Source organism: Antechinus flavipes, chromosome 1, assembly GCF_016432865.1.
Source record: "Antechinus flavipes isolate AdamAnt ecotype Samford, QLD, Australia chromosome 1, AdamAnt_v2, whole genome shotgun sequence".
Taxonomy (NCBI): Eukaryota; Metazoa; Chordata; class Mammalia; order Dasyuromorphia; family Dasyuridae; genus Antechinus; species Antechinus flavipes.
In genome coordinates, this window is record NC_067398.1 from 213,961,541 (window position 1) to 213,987,771 (window position 26,231).

At 33.1% G+C, this 26,231-nt stretch overlaps 1 protein-coding gene across 3 annotated transcripts in view; it reads right to left on the reverse strand.

Moving 5' to 3' along the window:
- ZCCHC7 (zinc finger CCHC-type containing 7) overlaps positions 1-26,231 on the reverse strand; it is a 270,988-nt gene that overhangs the window by 39,754 nt on the left and 205,003 nt on the right. For all 3 annotated transcript variants that reach the window (XM_051996084.1, XM_051996092.1, XM_051996098.1), the window contains exon 6: positions 3,558-3,593. In XM_051996084.1, the coding sequence (XP_051852044.1) occupies positions 3,558-3,593 (36 nt within the window). The remainder of the gene's footprint in view (positions 1-3,557; positions 3,594-26,231) is intronic.

A 26,231-nucleotide genomic window follows, 5' to 3' on the forward strand; every position in this document is an offset into this window, starting at 1 on the left:
CTCTTATTGCCTAAACATCATTGAAGGAAGGTAAATAAAAAAGATGAAGAGTTAGTTATCTACAAGGTAAAAAAAAAAAATCTTCTCAGAAAAATCAGCTACAGTATAATCTCAAAAAAAAAAAAATCAGAAATTAAAACACAAGTCTTGCCACTGAAGGGTTTTCCCTAAACATCCTAAACCTATTTCCTATTTTTTATTTAATTAAATTAGAATCCTGCCATTTTTATTTAATCCATGTATACCCTGAACTGAAATGTGAATAATCAATGTATTGGTGAATAATTTTACAAATTGAAATATATAATAAGAAAGTGAATGGAATATATTTACATAAATAAGGAATACCATTCTAAATTTATAGGCATGTATTCCTCAGAAGAATTATGTTACTATGTGTCCCATGAGGCTATTCACCTATAGATGATGTGTAGTTAAGATTGGTTAAAAAAACTGTTCAATCCATACTTGAGTAGACTTATTCCATTTGTCTCATAAAACAGATGAAATAATGAATTCACTCAATATATTTGCCAATTCCAGAGTAATGTGTTTTAATCAATGACTGATTTAGTACCATTAAATAATTGCACTTACAGCAATAGATGATTAGTCCTTTCTGTTTATATATTTAGGGATGCAATGCTCTTTTAAAAGTCAGATTTTGAAGAGAAAAAAATAGAATGGTGGCTCATAAACAGGACTTATCAATTATCAGTTCACATTAAAAATATCTTTTCTGTCTTATTTGTGGGAATCACATATATCTTAAAAGTCTTCATTTAAATTTTTTTTTAAGTTCCAAAAATGGATCATTAAACAATTCTGTTTCCCAACAAAGAATGTTTTGTTATGTTTAATGCTATGTGAATGCCATAAATTTCATATACAAAAATCCCTATAAAATTATCTTTATCCATGAATGGACTTTTAATAATCACAGACTTACGAATTTGATTTCTTAGTCTAAACAATGATCTACAAATTAAATTCCAATATTGTTTTGTACTTGCTTTTACCATTCCAAGAGACTTGCAATGAAGGACGTTCGGGGAGGAAAACTAACTTAAATCTTAGGTTTTGAATGTTCTGTGATTCTTAATAACGTGGGTCACATGAAAGTGTGTTGGCAATTGCAACATAAACTATATTTTTTGGTCATTGTTCCTGCTGCTGTTACAATAAAGTGTGAGAACTACAAGGAGTCAATAGGTGGCAGTCCATCTCCTAGAAAAGAGGATGATAATGAATAAAACACCATGTATTCTGGTTCTATTTCTAAAAGACATCCATATTGTTTAATTATACACTTTTTAATATCATGCTGTTATAATGCTAAGGCATATTTTATATGCATCTTCAGTAACTGTTTTAGATGCCAAACATAAACCCTTATAAATGTGTCTGAAGGAATAAAACACTGGACTATGGATCCCATACTAGTACACTAATGTAATTATCTAATTAATAGGATATTTTATAGAGTAACTTGGAAAACTATGATGTCAAATTCAACTACCTTTTGGGGGAAAGAAATTTATATTCTATTCTAGGATAAATTATTTTTAGAGCCATATTTTTATAGCATAAATAGCTCATGATGAAAATCTGGAAACAAAACTTTCTCTTTTGTGTTTTTCTCCTTATTAAGAAACCACTCGTTTTAAAGTCTGCATTTCTAGCAATCTATGAAGTTAAACACTTTAAATACTTTATTCATTCAACTGAAATCAACTTTTTTTCTACTTTCATTCACATAAAAGTATCATCAGGAAAAAAAGGGAGGAGGGATAAAAAGGAAAAATTTTTAAGGTATCACCATAAACAAAAACACTGATAAAATTAGTTTTGCTGAGATCTTAAAATATACAAAATATGATTATATTTAAATTAAGTAGAGGTTGTGAAGTTGCCACCATGGAAAACAAAAAATCCATGGAGAGAGCATGGGACTTCATATAAAATAATCAAATTTAGAGCTATAGATTACAGGTGAAAAACTGCTGTAATATAGATAAGGCATAAATTTAATGTGATTAATTATGAAATTTATATTCACACCATTTGTATAATACCATCTTGATAGAAACTTTACATTTAATGCAAAAAAAAAAACCACCTTAAAATTACAGAATCAATTCACTCATATAGTTGATAATTTTCAAAGTTTCTTTCTCTCTCCCACCCCCCTCTTTTAAAAGTAGGCAGTTGATCTGGTAATGAAGACAACTTACACTACAAATGAATAAGATAGGTTAATGCTGTTTTATTAGGGAACTGTCATGATGGAAAAAAGGTGAAAAGTAAAAATGTATAAATACTGAGATACCCTGTAAACAAAGTGCCAAAAAGCAGGCTAGCTAGGGAGGTCTATTTAAACATTCCTGGACACACCTCTTTTTTGCAGTAAAGAATGATAAAGGAATTAGCACTTTCTATTGAGTGTCTTTAAAGAAATTAAGCAAACATAATAAAAGAAAGTGAAAGTACATGACCCCATCAATTATTGCTTTTTTTCCCCAACTAATTTTTCATCTCTTAAGTTAAAAGGCAAAGAACAAGTACAAACAGAACCCACAGCTCCCAAGTCCACTTATTTGCTGATTTGTTTTCCCCCCAAATTTGTAAGAGTATAAGAAACAGAACAATGAATACACACATTTCTCCCTTCCTATTTTACTACCAGGTTTTAGGTGAAAATTGTCAAATATTTAAAGCCCAAGGAATAAGTTTTAATTAAATTATTTAACTATAGTAATTTTTCAAAATTTTTTTTTTACTATGAGTCAAAATCTTTTGATCAGCCTAATACATTTAAAATACTATAGGAAATGACAGGAGGGTGTTACTGAATTAGTGAAAACATACTTTAAGCTAAATATTTAATGTAAATTGAATTCACAATCTTCAAGTATTAGTCAATTAAATTTTGCAATAAACTATCACAAACTAAGAGTGTACTTTATATTTCTATTTTACCTCAAATGATAATAAAGAAAATTGAATGGCCTAGAGGGTAGTAAGTATATATTGAATGACATGAGAGTGATGGAGTATAAAGAAGTTAAACTATTCTTCTGAAAGATGTACACAACTTTTCTAAGTTTAATTTTAAAATTCATATTTTCAAACTAATGAAAATGAAGAAATTATACTGGAAGTGTGCTGTATGTGTGCTGTAGATAACACAACTTTTTATTTTTAAAGACTGACTTGCTACCTTATTCATTTATGGTTCTCAACAAATTTTAATTTTTTTTAACATCATAATAAAAGTAGATTGGAAGACAATGTGATGTAATCATTAAATGATGCCAGCAATAAAAAAAAAATCAAAATTCAAAACCTTCGAAGAATAAGAGGGAGGATGGGAGTTGGGGGGGGGGATTTTTGAGAGAAAAAAAAAAGAGTGCCTTATTGCTTCCTCTAGTACAAAAACTCTTCAGATGTTTATTATCTTCCTGCAGAAGATGCTTGTCTATATTTTATGGTCAGCAGTTCACAGAACAGTAAATAGGCTGGGTCTAGGAGAAAATAAAAAAGGTGTTTCTACTTACCGTTAGGTGATACTGCCTCCATATTTCTGGGCAAGTCTGGAAAATAAAAATATTGATCAGCTGGGAGCATGAAACAAGGTGCTTTACAGCCTGTTGGTTTTGGCATAACACAGTATCCACTGGTGTCGGTCACAGCAAAATAAGAAGCTTAGCTGAAAGGGTCTGCATTTCAGCTTCAAAAACCTGGCTAGACAGTTTAATTGAATTTTACACTGGTTTAACACACTCCCTGCCATTGTCAGAAAGCCAGGAACAAAGTTTTCTCTCTCTCTCTTTCTCTCTCTCCCTTTTCCTTAGAGTTTTGGGGACTAAGATGCAATCAAGAGCCATAACTATAGTTAAACTGATAAAAACACAGCTATGGTTAAAAAAAAAAAAAAAAAAAAACCTCTGCACATAGCTTTTCAACTTTTCAACTTGGGCCTTAGAAAATAATTTACAAACTATTGCTTTTAAAAATACTTCTGTGTAGCTTGATATGTTTTCTTTAACTACCACAGGCCATAATTACTATATGTAAATCTCAAAATTATTATTTTTTTAAATGCAAATCTGTACCTTGCTTAACTTTTTGTCCTTTTAATCTCAGCAACTGCTAAATTAGTACTGAAATAGTTAAAAAAAATTAGTTAAGAAAAACAAAACAGAAAAAACCCCTTTCTTATGTACACATACATAAGCCCTCTCTCTTCCCCTACTCTAAACTCTATCCAACTGTGACTCAGGGGGAATCAGATACTTATGTTAAGGATACAAATGTTTTTATGAACAGATCATTATTTTAACACATCATCAATATCCTACCATCTTTCCAGAAAGAAAAAAAAAAGGATTATTGTGGTTCATTATAACAAAAATTATTTAAGATTTTTTTATTCTCATTATTCTTTATAGAAATAGACCAATAGTTAAGAAAAAGAAATGATAACTGAATTTTAAGACCATGAATGCTTAACGTGATTTTGAAATCATTTGTATTTAAAAAAAAAATTTTTTTTAAATTTAAAGGAACATATGATTTGCTTTACCTGTGGGAAATAACCCACTGGATGAGTTGCAATTATTTTTTAACATATGAGCATAAAAATTAAATAATTTTCATTATTTTAAAGTGTTCATAGATCTTGAAACACTATAGAAAATAATGCTTTTTGAATAACAATATCCATATTATGCCCATCATGTCCAATCATAGAAAAATGAAGGTTTTCTCTAACTGTGTAGTAACCTCAATGCAATATGCACTTAAAGTTTAACAACTCTAGGTAATTTTCTGTAGCAAGGTGTGGCAAGTTAGTCTGTTTGATGGATCATTTCTCCATCTTCCTTTGTTGAATGTTAAAATAACTGACATGTATGTATATAAGTGTACATACACACACACACACATTGTATACTGACTTTCTGGACAAAATGCTGATTGAACTGAACAACTATTTAAAAATATATGACAGTACTTTTGGAAAGCAAAGAACTCTTATGTTCCTAAGTAAAATTGATAGATACAAACTAGAAGGTTTGTAAATAAAAAGTCCTTAATAATAGGATGTTAAAACTTCCATTTTGTAAATGACATTACTCACACACACATGTTTCTAATACATAGCACCACAGTATGTGAACTTTTTCCAAAAGAGAGTAAGCTTTCACTGTATGTATTCTTTGAGGTGGATTATCACAGAAATAACCAATAGCTATTTATACATTAGTTATGGGTAGTTTTTGATTACCACAGTGTCCCCAGAATAATACGGTTGAAAAATTGCAATCACTGGGTTGTCATACACTGGCAGAATGCTACTTTACTGTGTGACCTTTACTTGTGCTGAAGCAATTTAATAATAAAAGTGAATTACTTTTTTTTTTTTTGAACAATCACTTGATTGCTTTGGACATGAAGACACCATTTGATGCAGAAATCTATTGGTGAGAAACGTGAAACTTCTATCTGCATCCAGAAATAGAAAGGTTATTCCATATTAAAGATCATTACAGAATCTTTTCAGGAAGCTATAATCTCCCTCAAAAACTTCACTTGCAGTTTAATTTTAAGTGTAAGAAAGGATATGCTATAAAAAGCCAATTTTTCTATGCTTATAGCAAAGATGAAATATTTTTAAGTGGTCACCAATATAGACTATAAAATATGAACCATTAATGATAACAGAGGTGTAATTTAATCAACTTTATTTTTCATTTTGGCATCTGATACTTTCTTCTACTCTTCAGCTGATGCATACTTTTTTCTTCATTAAATAACTGTGTATTATGTAGTTACAAGCCTAAGATTAGTCTGGAGAGTCATTACTGTATACAAAATTACTTAGCTGAAGTAATTTACTATGAAGAAGTCTAATTAAATATAGCAACTGAACCTTTGATTTAATTTAAATACTGAATAATATGAATAGCCTTTTGTATTATAACTCTTGGTTCACAATAAATACCATGAACTACAGTAAAAAATAAAATTGTACTGATTGGTTGTCCTACTAAGCTAGCTCACTTAACCTGGTATTTAGCAATATGACCACCAAATGTGCCCAACCATAAAACAGCCCTTCTATTTAACTTATAATGTACAATATTAATATAAAGAATACTTCTAAATCTATTTCAATGATCTAATTTCTCATTTGTCAACTTTGGTTTAACTATTCTTTCCTGCTAATACACTTAAAAATAATCCATACATTAATAAAATTGGGTCTTCTTAATCATAAAATTCAGATATGAATCAAGTAAGTTTGCCATGCCAAATGAAGTGAGAGCATATATTGTGCATTTTGATCCATATTGCATTTTATCAGGTGCTAATTATTGTTTTATGAGAACACCAGCTTAGTGCATCTGTTGTTTAATTCCCACTTCCCTATTCTCAAATGTGAACATCAAAGAAAATAAAACACTCAATCTTAAACAGCCCCTGACAGCAGACCAAGACTCAAGTGCTCAATAGACAAGGCCCTTGCCACCAGTTCTCATATTTCCACAACAATGAACAAACACAAAAACAGCACTAAGCGGCCTTTCCTCCTTTTGAGCTCCCCTTGGCCAGTTGTCTGCCTTGTACTAGAGAGAACCCTTGAACACAACCCTGCTGGGAACACAACACAGGAGAAAGGATTAGCCTTACTAACATGCTAGCATTTGCAAAAGTGAAGGAAAAAAACCCCAGTACTGTATTTGGTATATGAATAACCAAAATGTATGAGCTGACAAGAGACCAGGACAGGCCTATGGCTCCCTGGGAGAAAATGTAGCTGTGATGAGTGACAGGGCTTTCAGGAAATATGTTCACAATCACAGACAGTGAAGGCCATGACCTAGATCGTTTAAGAGCTTGTCTTGTCAAATTATCAAAAGCTTCTTCCTCTCTGAATAAAGAGTGACATAAGTGAGTGTCAGAAAGCTGCAGGCTGACAAGCCAAGCATACAATAACAGAATGCACGTCACATACATGCCGAACACCGCCACTGCTAGCGGCAAATCTTAATGAGAGCGGGGTTGGCCCAAGAGACTTGGGTCCCTGCTGGCACAGCTACTCATCTCACAAAAATCCTTCAGCTCCAAGTCAGTTATGGTCTGACACGACAACTACAATTACTAAACACAACTTTTTAACAGAATCCTCTGGTGCTTTGTCAAAGACTCTGCTGTTAGGAGCTGGCCCACTCAAGTCACAGCAGCACAACAAAAGATTTAATAAAACAAGCAATATTCATTGGCTTTGAATAATATAGAAGCAAAATAATATAAAAGCTGAAGAAAGAGAATAATTAGTCAAACATATGTGAATGAATGGACACAATAGAAGGAAATATTCCTTTCTCCCTGCCCTATCACATTGCCACCTTAACCACCTCATACTCAGGGACACAAAAATTATTCAGATGTTTTCATTAACAGGATTGAAAAGACTTGTGCATTCAAAACTCTTTGCAAAAAACTTCTGCAAATCACAGCAACTTTGTCAACTAAGTTGTCCAAAGTAGTTTAGTAGATATTATATAAAAAATGAATTAACTTACTTCCCTTAACAAAATAAAATTTGTGCAGCTCTTATCTGGCTCATACACAAGTATACAACAAAACTTCTAATACCAACATGATACCGAACAAACTTTATTTACATATTGAATTGGAACACTACAAATTAAAGGGGATTCATTGAACAAATTTTCAAAAAACTATAATTACAATCCAGTATGCTGCTGTATTTGGATACTATTTTTTTCTTTTCCATCTTGACCACTTGTGGCCATTTAAGGCAAAAAGGAAGAAAAAAAGTATCAGGATATATGTCATTTTATGCTCTATCTTCACATTAAGATTAACCTACAGTCAGTATGGAAAGAACATTTATTTTGCAATGGTCTTTAATCTTCAAATTCCCACCCAAAGGAAAAGTGTTGCTTAGTAGAATCATTTAAGTGGTTGAGGAAAACTTTAAATATATCATCATACCACACAGAAATTTAAATGGAAGGCTTCAAGCAATATCTCTTAATATCTTTAAAATTATAAGTCAGGAAATTATCAGTCTTTTTGGTGACTGATTGCATATAATTTGTGACTTAAATGAATGTTAATAATAAGAGATATGGTTCTTGCTAAGATTCTGATAAAGCTATTGGTTACAGGCCAGATTTGATAAAGACTATGTTAGGAATTCATACCAACTTAGAAGCTCAGAGTATTATCATTGTTAAGATAGATGAAATGAGCGGATCCACTGTACTCAATCAGTCCTGTACAAGTGCCAAGACATGGTCAAACTGGAGAGTTGATAGTAGTGACATATACTGATTATGGTGATAACATTCAAATGAGGAATGCTCTTCCTTCATAAAGAAATAGTATATTAGATTAAATTGAGGTTTCTAACATCAAAATATAAACAAAATAGGATTTGACCCTAAAAACTCGATCTTTTTACTATGAGATTTTGTAATAAAACATGAGATTTGTAACTGGATAGTCAAAGGTTTTATATTTTTCTATTCTTTAAAAAAGACAGTTATACAGCCTCTTCCTCCCTGCATTCTAAGCTCTCTCCCTTTAACCCTCCTATATTCTTTACTTACAACTATTCTTTCTTTTCACAGAATCATCATGGAATAGGAGATTCCTTCAATCAAACCATCTACAAAAGGAAGCTGCACTAGAACACTGACAGGTCCAGTCTATGCTTTAAGATCTCCAAAGAGGAGAAACTCAACAATCCTTAAAAGAACCCATGACACAACACAGCTCTTTTCTCCTGACATCAAACCTGAAGGGTCTCACTTTAACTTCTATCCATGGTTCCTGGTTCTGCCCATTAAAGCAAATTAATATCAGTCTGTCTCTCCTCCCAACCATCCTGGTTGCTTTCTTCTCCAATTTATGAGTTCTTAAAAACTGGTAGCTGATGGCACAACAGAAAGAGTACTGGGCCTTGAATCAGGAAGACCTGAGTAAAAAAATCCTGCCTCGTAGACTTACTAGCTGGGTAGGCAACTCATCAAAGCTCTGTCTGCCTCAGTTTCTTCAACTATAAATGGAGATGATAATGGCACCTATCTCCCAGAGTCATTGTGAGGATCAAATGAGATATCTGAAAAGCACTTAGCACTATTTAGTACATAACAGGCACCAGCTTATGACCTCTTTCCTTTTTGTACTCAGAAAGGAATACAGTACTTTAGATCTTAATGTTCTTAAACTTTTTTCCACTTATGACTCCTTTTTGCCCAAGTAATTTTGAATATATAGATATATAAAATAGATATACAAAATCAAACATTAACTCATAATAAATCCTAATTTTGTGATCTTCTACACCCCCCCATATAGGGTCATAAATCACAATTTAAGCAGCTAGGCTTTAGATGAAGTTAGAGTTCCCTAATCCTGAAAGCTATAATTCTCAATGTAGCCAAAATTGCAATCGCTTTTTGACTTGCTACATTATACTACTGACACTGCAGTTTACCCCCAGGACTCTGAGAATGGCTGCCTAACCAAATGTTTCCCATCTTGTACTTGTAAAGTTGGTTTGTGGTACTCAAGCTTTTATATATTTACTGAATTTAATCTGTTTAGATTCATGCTCTATATTTGACAATGCTCTAAAGCTTGCCACATAGTTTTGTGGATACTGAATCTTTTATCTAGTTTATTAGCTATCCTTCCCAGATGAGTATCATTTCCAGATTTGATAAACACATCTCAATGTTTATCATATATTGCTAAAATTATTCAAAGGAAAATGACCCAGCACAAATTCTTGGGGGTGCTCAGCAGAAGACATTCTGCTATATTTTACATTAACATATAAATATCTACTGAGTCTGGCCATCCAACCACTTTTGAATTTGTTCATAATTACTATATTTCTCTATTATCCCATAAAAATACTATCAGAAAACTTTAAAAAGCTTTGCTCAAGGAAAATCATATCCACAGCATTCCTTTCATCTCCTAGTTTATTCAACTTATCCAAAAAAGGAAATGATGTTAATATGTCATGACTTGTTTTTGATAAAGCCAACTAGGCATAATGCATAGTTGATGGTCTTGCAATTAGAAGATCTTAGTTCAAATTCAGATATACATTAGTTATGTGTTTTTGGACATGTTATTCAACATTGTTCAGCCTCAATTTCCTTATCTACAACATGGAAACATTAAGAGCTGCCACCTCAGAGGATTGCAGTGACAATCAAATGAAACAAATAGTGTAAAGTGCTTGTTAATATGTGTCAGGTTTTGCATTAGGCACTAAAGATACAAAGAATGAAACAATTCTTATTCTGAAGAACTTTGTGTTTAAATGGAAGACAATAAATACATAAACAACCATATACAGAAATAAAGAAAATAAATTAAAATAAATACCAAGTAGTTTACAAGAAATAGGCACTACTAAATAGAAGCTCAGGAAAGGCTTTATGCAGAAGACAGTTTTGGATCTGCATCTCCTCTCCCCCTGACCTTTTTCTTCTCCCTATGTCTACATGGGGAGTCATACTCTTCCCTTACAGGTATGCTCTGTCCAAAGGAATATAAATTTTGATTGTTTATACTTCATTGGGTATCTTGAGGTTTGGGATATAGATTTTTTTCCCCCGTACTTATTCTATGATTGTTGTTCTCTCCCCTCATTCCTATCCCAAGAAACCTGGAGCAACGAACGCTTTTGTCTCATGTACTTTTCATTTGTGATTTCTTGAAATCTGGAAAACCAGGCTTTGATAAAATCCATTGGAATTCAATAGAGTCAATTGACTACCTACATCTTTAGACCCATCACCCTGGCTCTCACTGATTGGCCAATAAAAGGTCTCAGTCCAAGCCTTATTGTTTAGGTTTTGATGGCTCAGAGTGAGTGTAAATAGCAATTGTTTTTGTGGTGGCCAGAAACTCTGAAGGTCTTCCTTTCCTATTCATCCCGTTTCCTAGACTAACTTTAATGTTCTGTACATTTCTTTTTTAAAATCAGTTTGTTTGATCAGATCCTTGTGCCATCCCCTTCAGTATCTTCAGAAAAAATACAACTTTTCCTTTTCATTAAAATTGTTTCCTTTGGTATCTTCAGAATTTCATTCTTCAGTATATTCTTTCCCTATCTCTGACTTGCCCAATAGCATTTTATTCATAGGATGATAATTATTTGAACCCTTCAAAATCTGTTTTTCCAAAATTTAGGTTCAAACTATGTCCAGGTTCCCTTTCCTCCATCACAAATTGTAGGAGGCACTGATTCCTCTTTACTATTATATCATGCTTTTGTACCATTCTTGTGATCAATTTCCCAAAATCTTCATCTATTTCCTCCTACTACTCAGAATACAATCGAAAAAAAAATTCATGCTTTTTCCTTCATTAATCTGGTTCCTGGATCTAATCTTGATTATGCCTTTTTTTTTTTTTCCCCTGAGGCAATTGGGGTTAAGTGACTTGCCTAGGACCAGACAAGCTAAGAAGTGTTAAGTGTCTGAGACCAGATTTGAACTCAAATACTTCTGATTTAAGTATGCTTTCTTAATTCAGAATGTTACCCCAATTTATATAATTGCTTGATACTACTACTGTTAAAAAATAAGTTTTGTTGATATCTTTTGTTTTTTACATCATCATTTTCCTCTCTTCCCCTCCCAGAGAGCCATTCCTTATAACATGTAATAATTCCTTATAACATGTAATATATATATATACACCAAAACATGAAAAGGAAAAAAAGCAGCCCAACTGTTCAATGCATTGAAAAAGTCCAATAATGTATGGTGTGCAACAATTGAATACTTCTCATGTCACAGATTGGGAAAGTTATTTCATATCTTTTCTTTCAAGGTATGCTTCTCCTTTATAATTTTGCAAGATTCACTTATGAGGTTTTAGTGTGTGATTCTGTTTATATTATTGCATCTGTTTACATTCTGTTACTTTGTCATTATGATTTTCCCTTCAGATTATTCATTCATATTTACCACTTAATGTTTCTCTCAATACCAGTGTTTGAAGTTCAGAGTTTGTATGCAGTTCTAGTTTTTTCATGAAAAATGCTTAAGAGCCTTCTATTTCACTAAAGGTCCATTTTTTCCCTCCTTTCCCACCCCTGAAAGCTTATACTCAGTTGTGCTGGTCAAATTCCAGACTGTAAGACTTTATACCTATATCCATTGCCTTCTAGGATATTGTCCAAACTCTCTGATTATTATAATGGTAGCTACTGAATTATGTATGACCTTGATTATGGCTCCTTAACACTTGAATTCTTTCTGGTTGCTTATAGTATTTTTCTTAGATCTGGAAACTCTAGATTTTGGATGTAATGTTTCTGGGAATTTTCATTTGGGAATTTTTTTCAGGAGGTACCCTGTGAATTCTTTCTATTACTATTTTTGCTCTTTGGTTTTAAGGGATCTTAGCATTTATCTTTAGAAGGTTTCAAATAGGATGTCTAAACTGTTTTGGTCACAGCATTCATTTAAGCCCAATGACATTTAATTCCCTCCTCGCTGTCCCTCCTCCCCACCTTATCCTTTTTATCTTCCTAAAACAACATTTTCATCATGCAACTTTAAATTGAAAAACTTCCAAAGGAATTTCAATGCCTATGTAATTAAGTTTAAATTCTTGTATATGGCTTTAAAGATCTTTCATAATATGGCCTAAACCAATCTCTGCCATTTCCCCTTACTTATATCTCCTTCCAGTCAATCCTTTCCTTTCCAGGCCAATCTTTTCATTGTGCCATGCCACGTCCATTTTGGCTTTCTTACTTTACTAAAATTTCTTCAATGTGGAATACCTTACCTTCTCTATACTCATCCAAATCCCATCCATCATTCTAGGCTCAGTTTAAATCTTATCTTCTTAATTTAATCCTTTTCTGAATACTTCAGCTCACATTCATCTCTCCTCTGGATTCCCAATGCACTTTTACAGATGGCATCATCTGTGAACAACCTAGTGATTCTTGAATTGTTTCATAAGTGCTTTCACAATTATAAGTTGCTGATAGGAATGAATTATGTTTTAAACTTTTCTTTTATCTTTACTATATCCCAAAATAGTGGGTAGAGTAGAAAAGTACTCAGATCAATCAAACATTTATTAAGTATGCCAGATCCTGCTAAGTGCTGGGATGCACATAAGAAGCAAATGACAGTCCTTGCTCTCAAAAGTCTTGAAATCCAATAGGGAAATATCAATTTTTATTGGGTGACTTTATCTGTAGTAGGAGCTCTAAATATTACCTTAAAAATATTACCATTTAGGAGCATATCCATCACAAGGCCCAATAATGTTATCACAAGCATGTGACCAACTAAAAATCTATTTACTCTATAACCCTAGAAGCTGTTAATTTTGCAAAGAGAAAGAAAAAGGAAATCACTTTATTTTTCCTGGTTATAACCTGGAGGATAGGCATCCTTTCCAAGTCCCTTAAAAACTTTATTGATAACCATGGCAAAGAAAGTCTGGAGGTATTTTTAACCTGCTAAATCTACTGAATAGAATACAAAGTAATGTTGCGTGTGTTGAAAATTGCTGAACAAGTTATGGGAATTTTACAGGATACTAACCCTCAATTCTATCATTAACTATATTCAACATAAAGCACAACAATTTCTTTGAAGGAGGCTTTTTCATGCTGATCAAAATGAGTATTATTAAAAATCTGTAGTATATAGCATCATAGATTAGAACTGGAAAGGACTTCAGAGATGACTTTACCTAATACCTTTGTTTTAAAGAAAAAGGAAACTGAGGCACAAGGAGACTGATTTGTCCAGGATTTGATTGTTTGATGCTGAATACTAGATGGTATAGTGGAAAGAGTGCTAGCTCTAGAGTCAGGAAGACTCCCTTTTCTGAATACAAATATGACCTTAGACCCTAACCAAGTTGGGTGATCTTAGTCAAGTCACTTAACCCTATTCATCTCAGTTCCTCATTTATAAAGTAAGCTGAAAAAGAAAATGGCAAACAATCCTAGTATCTCTGCTAAGAAACCCCCAAGTGGGGTCACAAAGTCATGATGTTTCCCTTTTTAAAAAAAAAAAAAATTATTTTCTTAAAAAAAAAAAACAAAAACTCCGGAAAAGAAAAAAAAAAAAAACCTATATATGGGGAAAAAAAAAAAAAAAGAAACTCTCAACATATAGTTTAAATAGTTCAAGAGGATTGTTATGAAAAGAACTATGTGGGAGAAGATTGGGGCTAAAAGTGAAGTAAATATATATTGACTTAACAAGCCAATAAGAAAAAAAATTTAAAAAATGGATATTCATTCATTGTTCATAAATTTTTGCTTTCTATTGGCACATTTAACTAAGCATATGATAATCACAAAAACATTTGAATATGGAAATGGGAGGAGGAAAATGACTGAACAAGAACCTCTCACTCTAAATTCAGTGTTCTTTCTAATATAACTATACTAAGTTACTGACCAAATTTCAATATTCATTATTAGGTAATTTTGGAACAGCTCCAATGAATTTTTAATCCTTAATTCTGGGATTTATTCCCTTTCCAATGAACACATGCCACTCCCATTAACATTACTATGATTTTTGCATGCATACATTAAGTAATACTAGACCTCCAGGCACTGAAATAGACTATGTCCTTGGAGTCAATCTGGTCTCTGAGGTAAGAAACATTTTATAAAATCTATTCAAGAATTATATTTATTAAGCAAATTAATCTTTCAATGTTATGTTTAAATAATATTAAAAATATGTGAAAAAAATTGACAAAAATAGGCATATTCAAATTAGGAAGTGAATTTTACTCTCAAAGGGAGCTAAGTGCTATTCTCATCTAAGTCAATGAAAAGCATACTCATTATCTCTAAAGGTAAAAACTGATTCCTTATAAAATGACAAGTTGTTTTCTGACATTTTATATTCAATGATTTGTAATTTAGTCTATCGGATTTGACTACTTGAACAAAATTCAGATGGAGTCTTTTGGTGGTCATTGGGACATTTACTAATAACAATTTTGTTCTAATGTGAATTGCTTCAGAATATGATATTATGTAATGGTAAACTGATCAGTAACATGAATATCCTAAAACTGGGTAGAAAAAATATGGGATGGAGTGAAGAAAAGACAGAAACTGATATTTTTTTCAACTAAAGATACTTGATTTAAAGTACTTTCATTTTCAGATATGATTGACACAAATGAGTAAATACAGAAAGCTTAATTGCAGTAATTTTATTTAAAATGGATTTTAGCTGGGTAGAAGCAAAGTTAGACTATAACTATTAGAAAAAATACTAGAATTGGAAGCAGCCAAGAATTCAAATAGTAACTTAGCTTGCTGTTAGTGTTTTTGCCATTCATATTATTTCAGGATTGATAATTCTTTTTTTTTTTTTTTTTGGTTTGTTTTTTAAATAATGTCTCCATTGGAAATATGATTCTATCTGTGTAGAGAGCTCCTAGTAAGAAGGCAATGTAAATTAGTACCTTTTTCAGCAATTTGTGATTTTAAGACAGTTCTCTGAGGTTACTAAGAACATGAGGATATTCATGTTACTGATCAGTTTACCATTACATAATATCATATTCTGAAGCAATTCACATTAGAACAAAATTGTTATTAGTAAATGTCCCAATGACCACCAAAAGACTCCATCTGAATTTTGTTCAAGTAGTCAAATCCGATAGACTAAATTACAAATCATTGAATATAAAATGTCAGAAAACAAGTACTAACTACTAAGGTAGTTGATTTAGTCAGATACAGCCAGAAGGTATCACAGGTAGAATTTGAATCCAGGTCTTCCTGGCTCTAAGGTCAATTCTCTATGCACTATATCATGATGCTTCTTTAAAAAAAAAATCTAGATCTAGATCTATATTTACATATATACATAAACTTTCTTAAAAGAAAAAAAAATTAATGACTCCAAAAAACAAGGAAAATATCTAAACATGGAAGAAAATCCCCCAATATATGTTTTAAGTACTTCAAGAAGTTCATTATGCTGTGAATAAAAAGTTATTATAAAATAAAATTAAATTAAAAAAATCAAGGCAGTTTATATCAACAACAACAACAACAACAAAAAAGAAGTTCATTATGAAAAGAATCATTTGGGAGAAAGTTGGGGCTAAAAAAGAAGTAAATATATATTGACTTAACATGTCAATAAGAAAAAACACTCAAATGAATATACATTCAATGTCCATAAATTTTTGCTTTCTACTACCATATTTAACTACTAAACACATAATCACAAAAGCTTTTGAAGATGGAAACAGGAAGAAGAAAAAAGGTAAAAATTGGAACAATCACCACTACTGTAACAACTAATTTCATCAATACTAGTAGAAACACTTTATTTTAGCACTGACTTTGAAGCCTGGATTAGGTCTATATGAGGATGCAGAAATACAACTAATGAAGATAAAGACAAGGAGAGAAAAAAAAAAAAAAACAGCTTTAACAGGCCAAATACATAAGAATAATTCTGTGCCAGAGTCCCCATTTTGTAGGTTCTGTCAGACTGGTTTTCAAATTATTTGAGAATTGAAGATAACAAACTAAAGGAAAAAATCAGACAGTATTACTATCAAAAAAAAGGTTATGATTCAGCTATTGACCTATGTTCCTGTTGTCTCATCTATACAAACATCTTTATGACAATGAACTACAACTACAGATATATAAAGGTCATTCTGAAAGAAATGGACTAATGGATCTCACTCTACTATTGCTAGTTTCATTACAAAATGTTGGTTTCACTACAAAAAGTAAAGGATTCAGGAAAATATAACCTTAAAATTTTATCTAACAAGGTGTTGATGTCATATACATCAAGGTCATACAATATTCTTTGACAGATAAAATGATTAACTTTGAAATCATCCTTTGACTGTCAATTAAAGCAGGAACAAGGGAAAACTATGACTATCAAAGTCATATGCTTTTGAAGAATTTAAAATAATATGGAAAGATTTCTATGAAGTAATGCAGTAGAACAAAAATATCACTATCTGAGAAATGACAATGGTATTCACAATGAAACTGGAAATAGTGGTTAGGACAAATCAAATCCACAGGTGGTGATTCCTCTTCCCTCCTTCCCCTCTCCCCCCCCCCCCCCCCCAGCCTTTTTTCCCCTTCTCTTTTAAAATAAACTGCAATTTAACTGCTATTATCAAGTAAAAGTACTAAAATGTATGGCCACTCTCCCCCAAAAAGGAAATAAAGTCATTGTAGACATAGTCACAAATGTCGGTTATACACAGACTGTTAAGGAAAAACACAACAAAAGGTGTAGACAGTAACTTTAATGAATGAATAAAGAAAATTGTCCTCTTTTGGGTATCTTTTTCAGAACAGATTTTTGTGTTTGCTTGTTGTTGCCATTTAAAAATATCACGTTTTTATACATCTTCAGTACTAAAAATATTCCTTCCCTACTCCTATATTGGAGTATACCATCCATTCAAAAGCAGTACATTTTTTAGTTGTAGTTTTTATTTTAAACTTTTGATTCTGCTTCCTTTCCCCTTTGCACTCTTGTATCTCTTCAGACCTTTCCATAGTTCTTTGAATTCTTCATAATTATTCATTACAGTGTGATAATATTCCATTTCAGTAGTATAGTCTATCTCTTCAGTAAATTGTGGTTTTGAATGTTTCTAGTTTGGGGCTATCACATATAGTTCTACAATGAATATTTTTGTACAGATTGATCCTTGATTTCTTTAACCCCTTCCAGATTTTAACTTTCCTAGGGAATAATAATCTTAATAAGATCAAGTGGTCAAAGTCTATGGCCATTTTTGTCACCTTAACTGTATAATTCCAAACAGCTCTGAAGTCAAGAGGACCTGAATTCAAATCTGGTCTCAGACACTTAACACTTCCTAACTGTGTGACCTTGGTCAAGTCACAGTTGCCTCAGCAGGGAAAAAGTTTGAATCAAATTACAGCTTGGCCAACAATAAAGAAGTATGCCTGCTTTTCCTAACAGAGCCAGTAAACTATGTTATATTTACTGGTCTGTTGGACATAAGATAGCATCTCAGAACTGTCTGCATTTTAATAATTATCAGAGAATTTGGACTAACTTTTTTTTTTGAGAACTTTCTATTGATATCCTTTGACCATTTATTTATTGCAATTCCTTCTAGATTTTGGATGTCACATTGTTAAATGTTTACTATACAGATTTTCCGCAACCTATTGCTTCCTTTCTCCTTTTTTTTATCCATTTCTCCATATCTACACCAGGTCCTATAAAACTCTCTTCCATTTTTTTTTTTTTTTAAAGCCTAGGTCTTCCTCTTTTCCGAAAGGAGAGAAGTACAGCAGCCATTCAAATATTTGTGAATCAGCAAGTAAGCTTTAATCTGCTTCCATTTCTCAACTGGAAAAAGAATTTGTCCCTCCTTATGTATTCTGGCCACTCACCTTCTTCCTGAGGGCTCACCATAATGAAGCTGATTTAATGCAGATGTACTAATGGCTATAGTTAGGAATTCAAGTGATCTACCAGCTTCATCCTCCCCAAGAGCAGGTATAAAGATGATCTCCCATCTCTAGCAGGAACTTCTCTTCTGATAGATACAGTCAAGCAAAATAAATTCACATACTGGCCATGTCTGAAAATGTATGCTTTATCCCATATCTACTGAATATCACTTCTCTGCTAAGAAGGTGGTATGACTTTGATCCAGCAGTGTTTCTACTGGGCTTGTATCCCAAAGAGATCTTATAGAAGGGAAAGGGACCCAAGTGCAAAAATGTTTGTGGCAGCCCTGTTTGTAGTAGCAAGAAACTGGAAAATGAGTGGATGCTCATCAGCTGGAGAATGGCTGAATAAGTTATGGTATAAGAATATAATGAAATATTATTGTTCTATAAGAAGTGATTGATAGGATGATTTCAGAGAGGCCTGGAGAGACCTACATGACCTGATGCTAAGTGAAATGAGCAGATGATCATTTTACATGGCAACATCAATATTATATGATGATCAATTCGATGGACATGGCTCTTTTCAACAATGAAGTGATTCAGGCCAGTTCCAATGATTTTGTGATAGAAAGCCATCTACATCCAGAGAGAGGATTGTGGGAACTGAGAGTAGATTGCAACATAGCATTTTCACTCTATTTTCAGCTATAATGATCATTTTCAGCTATAAAGCAGATTGATTCAATGATGTTAATTTAAAGTACTATGTCTCTCATGGGAAAACACAATAGTGCCTAACAAGTTCTTAACGGTTTTTTCATTTCTAATATAAGTAAATCAAATTTACCTCAATTTATCATTCTAGTAGAGATTACAAGTTGAAAAAAAATAATTGGAATGATGAAACTGATTATGATTTCATCTTTGTAATATATCTTTTGAATATTCCCCTTCTTCTCCTATATCACTTACTGTTGACATTGCTACCACTCTAATTAAGGCCCTCATTACTAGATTACTGCAACAGTTTGCTAGTGACTCACTAGCTCAAATATCCTCCCACATTAATCTTTCCTGTATTGAGTCCCTAAAATGATTTTCCTAGAGTAGAAGTCCAACCATATAATTTAATCAATTCCAGTGACTATTATCTTTAGGATCAAATACTTTGCTTGAGGTTCAAAGTTCTTTATAACTTAGCCTCCCCTACCTTTCCAGTCTTCTCATACCTTATTCTTTAATATGTACTTTTTGATTTAATGATACTGGCCTCCTGGCTATTCTACAAGCAAGATACTCAATATCTTGGCATTCTCTTTGGCTGTTCCCCATGCCTGGAAAGCTCTCCCTTTTCATCTCTAGCTACTAGCTTCCTTTAACTCTCAACTAAATTCTTATTCTATATAAGCCTCCTCTCTGTTGATTATATTGCTTGTTTATTTATATTTGTTTTTTATTGTTGTTTTCTCCTCCATTAGCTTATGAGGGCCTCTTTATGTTTATTATGCCTGGCACATAATGAGAGCCCAATAAATGCTTACTGATTGATATAGATAATAGATTGAAACATCATTCTCTTTAGCTACAGTATTTTCCCAATAATATTCTGCAAACTATACAAGGACACCTAGAAAAGGTATAAGTATACATAATAACCTATTATAGTACTTATGACAAGCTTATGAGACACCCAGTTTGAAATGTTTAAAGGCAATTGGTGATTCAGGACTGAAGTTTAGAAGAATGAGGTTGGATATCTATATCCGTGAATCATAAGCATAGAAATGATAATGAAATGTATGGGAGTTGCTGAGGTCACCATGAATCAGAATGTACAAACAGAAAAGGGTCCAGGACAAAGCCTTCGGGAACACCCACAGTGGGATGTGATACAGATGATGAACCAGCAAAGGAGATGGAGAAAGAACAAACAGGTAATAGGTTAACTAGGAAAGAGAACCATTACGACAATATGAAGAGGAAAAAAAATTGAGGAGGTCACTGTCAGATGGAACAAAAATCTAGAAGAATGAAGACTGAGAAAATACTTGCTTAATCTCTTAATTATGGGTTCAAGGGCATATGTAAAGAGGTCAGCTTTAACAAGGAGAAATGTTACTTTATAGTAAGATACTGGAAAAAGGAAAAGAACGAAGGAAGGATAGAGTCAACATTTTGAGATTAAGAGAAATGGAGAATGAGCTCAATGAAAATAGCCTAAATTATCTGAGTAAAGTAAGAAATGAGGTCTTAAGCTAACAGATTATATGTTACACATGTCCTAGATGATGTGCTTTATGTCATTTTTTGTATGTGCAAATCACTGTTGGTATTATGTGGCAGTCTATTTATACCCATTGTGTATTTTTCCATTCCCCTTTGGGGTCACCTGATATTGTTATTTTTCTGAGATCACAGTATTCTATTATTCACAGTTATATATAATAACCAGGAGAATACTGATATTGAAAAGATGGGCTTTTATGGTAGCAAGCAACTTGGGATCATGGAATGTGTTGTACAATTTCCCAAATGCATTCCTTCTCAATGTCTTGTTATTCAAATTCTGGGCTCAGTTCATGGTCTATCTCTAGTGCACTGTCCTACAAAACACACACACACACACACACACACACACACACACACGCATACAAATATATATTATTTACCTATATCCATTCACCCACAGAATAATTCAATGATTTATTCATGTAAAAATATCATATGCTAGATATATGAATTCTTTAGTTACTTTATTTCTTGTGAGTGAGTAAGCCAATATTTCGAGTGACCATGAAATCTCATTCAGTTATTGCAGTGTACTTTGTTTTTACAGTACTGTATTTTTACAGTATATTTCTAAATGATAATGTCAAACACTTTTGGGGAGCATGTTTTGTTGCTGAAATTCAATATATTTTAACCAATTATTTTTATAGCATCTTTTACCTATCAAAATAGCCTATACTACCTTAAAATATACGCATTGCATTACAATGCAAACTCTAAATTTTCTCTACAATAATGTATCTTTATTGTAGAGAAAGTTTAGAGTTTGCATTGTAATGGACTCATTACAACTGTATTTCCATAGGATCACAGACTTAGGGGTGAGTGGACCTTAAAAATCATCTCATTTTACAGAGGAGAAAAATCAAAGTTCACAGTGGGTGAAAAAGCTTGAGTCAGGTCATACATGCAGTTAATGAAAAGCTGGGATTTGAATGAAAGTAATCACACAGTGTTTATGCCACTGCCTTGGGCTGCCTCAAAACTAGGACAGAATATGAAAATGGGTCTGCTCTCTCTGAGTATTTTGAATTCCGAGTGTATTCTCAGAAAAATGGAAACTATGAATGTGGAAGCTACTATAGAAAAGCAGTAATCACTGTTGGTACGGCTGTACCTTACCCTAACCATTTTAGAAGGCAATCTGGGATCAAGCTATGTAGGTAACTAAAATGTCTATGCTCTTCAGCTGAGAGATCCTTGGACTACACAGATAGCTGAAAGAAGTCAAAGCTAGTAGGAAAGATTTTGTATACAAAATATTGATAGTAGTACTTGTAGTATCAAATAATTGAGGAATGATTAAAGTAATTGTGGAACATGAATATAACAACATGTTATAGCACTAAAAAATTGTGAATATGGGGTATTACTGGGCTATAAGACATTTTATAAATATGAAAAATTCAGAGATGTATGAAAAAAGAGGGGTATTGAATAAGAGTGACTTCTAGACATAAAGCTGTGGACTTTTAATTAAGCTTTTTATTAAAATTCAACTTCAGTACTGGGTCCTTCTTTTTATCTATAATAATAACTCTTGATGAGTCAGTTTTCTAGAAATAAGTTCCTGATTTTATGATTTTATGACCTTATTTAGTTTAATAAGGACTAACTACAAGAGATATATAATCAAACAAATGGAGAATGGAAAAACGGTTGCAATTCACCCTTCTCTTAATAACCAACAGTGAAATTTGTCTTTGAAAAAACTATAGCTAGTATCATTCTCTATTACTCCCACACTTATCTCCATTTCCTTCATTTAATATAGTACCTAATCTTTCCACTTTGGAGATAGGTAAATTCTCAGGGAAGTTTATAATCTAACTATGCTCACATTCTTTCATAAATCCTACACTGTCTTTCCTAATATTTACACTGAAGACACTGTTTCAGGTACTATTTGGAAAAATTCCTCTCTCTATCTTCCAGGGCAGTTTTGTGGTAAAGTGGATAGAATGCTAGGCCTGGAGTCAGGAAAACCTGAATTCAAATCTGAGCTGAGACACTTACTGTGTGACTTTTGCCTCAATTTTCTCATCTATAAAATGAGCTGAAGAAAAAAATGGCAAGCCACTCTAGAATCTTTGCCAATAAAACTTCAAATGGCTTCAAGAAGATAGTATACAACTAAACAACAACCATCACCTTAGGACTACAATAGGAACTCATCAGAACTGACTGGTAAGAGCTTTGCTGCACCCTGCATAAGATGATACAAAAAACATAGGATGAGCAAGCATATGGATAAGTCGTGATTTTCACTGAGATCTCAATACATTATCTTTCTTCTCAAAACTATGCCTCTTTCAAACTTGCTTATTATATAGACAAACCATTTTCCCAGGTTCACAACCTTTGTATCAGTTTTTGACCTCTCAATCTTCCTCATTCTGATCTACTTTTCTATTTTTTAACTAGTACCAAAATAATTTTTTATTATTACTACTTCAACATGGTTTAAGATATGAAAGTGCTATTCCCCCTTTCTAATCTTCCCCTACCCATTATTTCTCTCTCTTTTTTTTTTCTGTGTAAAACAAATATGTCAATTGTTTCCTCTTTGAGCCAACTCTGATGAGAGTAGGATTCACACAATGTTCCTTCCCCTCTCTAAGTTCCCTCATATATGATAGGTTTCCTTTGCCTCATTGTCCCATGTAGTTTCCCTCTTTTTATCTCCCTTCTTCCCTTTTTCTGACGCTATCCCCTTTCCATTTCTACTTCCCTTTTTTATGTTGTATCGGTAAAATCAAATTATACATATGGTTTTTATGTATATTCACAACAGAAATACAGTTCTCAAGAGTTCCTTTTACCTTTTTCTACTTCTCTTGATTCCTGTTGTTGAAGATCAAATTTTTTGTTTAAGTCTGGTTTTTTTCCTTAGAAACAGATGGAATTCCTCTATTTCATTAAATGTCCATCTTCTTCCGTGGAAAAAAATACTCAGCTTCGCTGGATAGTTTATTCTTGGCTGCATTCCAAGTTCTTTTGCCTTTCAGAATATCTGATTCCAGGCCCTTCGATCCTTTAATGTTGAGGCAGCCAGATCTTGTGTGACCCTTATTGTTGCATCTCGGTATTTGAACTGTTTTTTTCCTGGCTGCTTGTAAAATTTTTTCTTTAGTCTGGAAATTCTGAAGTTTGGCTACAATAACATCATTTCTATTTGTTCAGTTCTAGTTTTTAGTGAGTTATTTTCTTTGTTAGCATTTTTTACTTCTTTTTGTATATGTCCAATTGAGTTGTTTTGCTCTATGGAATTTTTTTCCATTTCACTAATTTTTTTTTTTAGTGAATCATTTTTTTTTTTTCCAATTCGCAAACTCTGTTTTTTACCTTTTCCAATTCACATTCAAATTTTTCTTTTAGTGAGTTATGTGTCTTTCCCCATTTCTCTTCTAGCTCTCTTTTAAGGTTTTTAATAGTCTCTTCTAGGAGAGCCTTTTGTATTGGAGACCAACAATCGTCTGGAGACTGTCTGCTATTAGTCTCTTCAGGGTTGAAAAGCTGTTCTCTTTCTGTGTAGAAACTATCAATCGTTCTTTTGATTTTTTTACTCATTTTGTTAAAGCCTGTAAGGTCTGCCTTCAGAGCCAGGAGGTTACCAGCTTCCTCTGCAGAGCAGTGAAAGGTATATGGACTGGTAGCTGTCCTGCCAACCGGCTACAAAAAGCAGCAAGGTACTGGAGTGCTCTGGGCCTGCAGGGCCGGGCTGGGAAAGTGCCTTTCAAAGAACCTCAGCTGTGTAAGATAACGACTGCCCTGGGGCTAGACGCTTAGCAGTGAGAGTTTCACTGCCCCAAGCCAAACCCTGCCCTGGGGCTATGGGTATTAGCAGGCATTAGTGAATGGATTTGCAGGGATCAGAAGTGTCTGCCCGGGAAGTGCAGTCAGCTGGGGGGGGTTCTATTGCCCCAGGCTGAGCCCCCCACTCTGCCGATTAGAGGCTGCCCAGGCTGTGCCCCCTTGCCGTGCAGATTAGTAACTGCCCGCGCAAAAGCCCCGAACTGCCGGATGTGGCCACAGGGCTGCGGTAAAGTCTGCCTGAGTCACTTCCGGGTTTGAGGGGTTACAGCCAGATCTCGTTAGGTTCTGGAGTTTTTTAGAGGACCCTGTGTTTTAGGCTTTAACTTCTCTGCCAGTTTACTGCTTTGTAATCAAGGCAGAGCCGTTAGCCTATAGCAGAGTGGTCCCTATAACTTCTCTAGCCACAGAGATCACCCCCGCCCCTGGTCTGCTCAGGACGCTAGCCTCTCGCTGCCTGTGCTAGTCTGTTCCTGGCCCCTCAGGACAAACCTTTCCTGGCGAGATTCCGGATCGGCTGGTAAATTGTAGTGCTTCTTATCTTCATGAATTTAAGCAGTCCCCTACCCATTATTTCTCTAGATATTTTAGATTGTTTTGTTCTTTTAAATAAATTGTGCTATCATTTTGTCTAGTTCTTTATATTATTTCCTTGGGAGTTTAAATGGCAAAGCACTATATCCATTGATTAGTTCCCATAGAATTGCTATGGCATAGAGCCATAGAATAGCATGGCTCAGCCATGAGTATTGATTATCTCTTCAAGTATTTAAGTTGTTCTTTATTTATTAAAAAGAACATTTTGTAACTGTATTTCAGGTAATGAGAGTGCTTTACTAAACCGATTTCCAGATAGTTATGAATAGAATTTCTTTTGCTATGCTTCCTTTCTAAATTTTATTAGTATAATAAACAGAAATATTGTTGAGTTTTGTGAGTTTATTTTATAACTTGATGAGCTAGTTATTATTGTAAAAATATAGAATATCAACTTGGTCATTCCATTCCTAACTTAGCAATCACAGTTTCAACTTGATGAAAGGTTAAAAACATTGTTTTTTTGGTCAGATTAAGATTAGAGCTTCTTAAAATAATGCACTGATCAACTATGATATATATTTAGCTCTTCTCAGCAATACAATGATCCAAAACAATTCCAAAAGACTTAAGATGGAAAATGCTACCTACATCCAAATAAAAAGTTAAGGAGTCTGAATGCAGAATGAAGCATACTATTTTCACTTAATTTTTTTTTTTTCTTATGGAAAACCCTTTTGTTCGGATTCTTCTTCCATTACATGACTAATATGGAAATATGTTTAACATGTTAAACATATCAATTTGCTTGCTGTCTTGGAGGAGGGGGAGAAAGGAGAAACATTTGGAATTAAAATCTTACAAAAATGAATGTTGAAAACTATCTTTACATGTAATCAGAAAAAACAAATTACTATTAAGTGACAGAAAAAAGCTTAGAGCTTCTTAATCTGTGGTCTGTGAACTCAGAAAGTTTTTTTTTTTAAATAACTGTTTCAATAATTGATTTCCTTTGTATTCCTAAAAATATTATTTTAAGAAAGGGTATTTAGACTTCTTCAGACTGCTAAAGATGTCCATGACATAAAAAAAG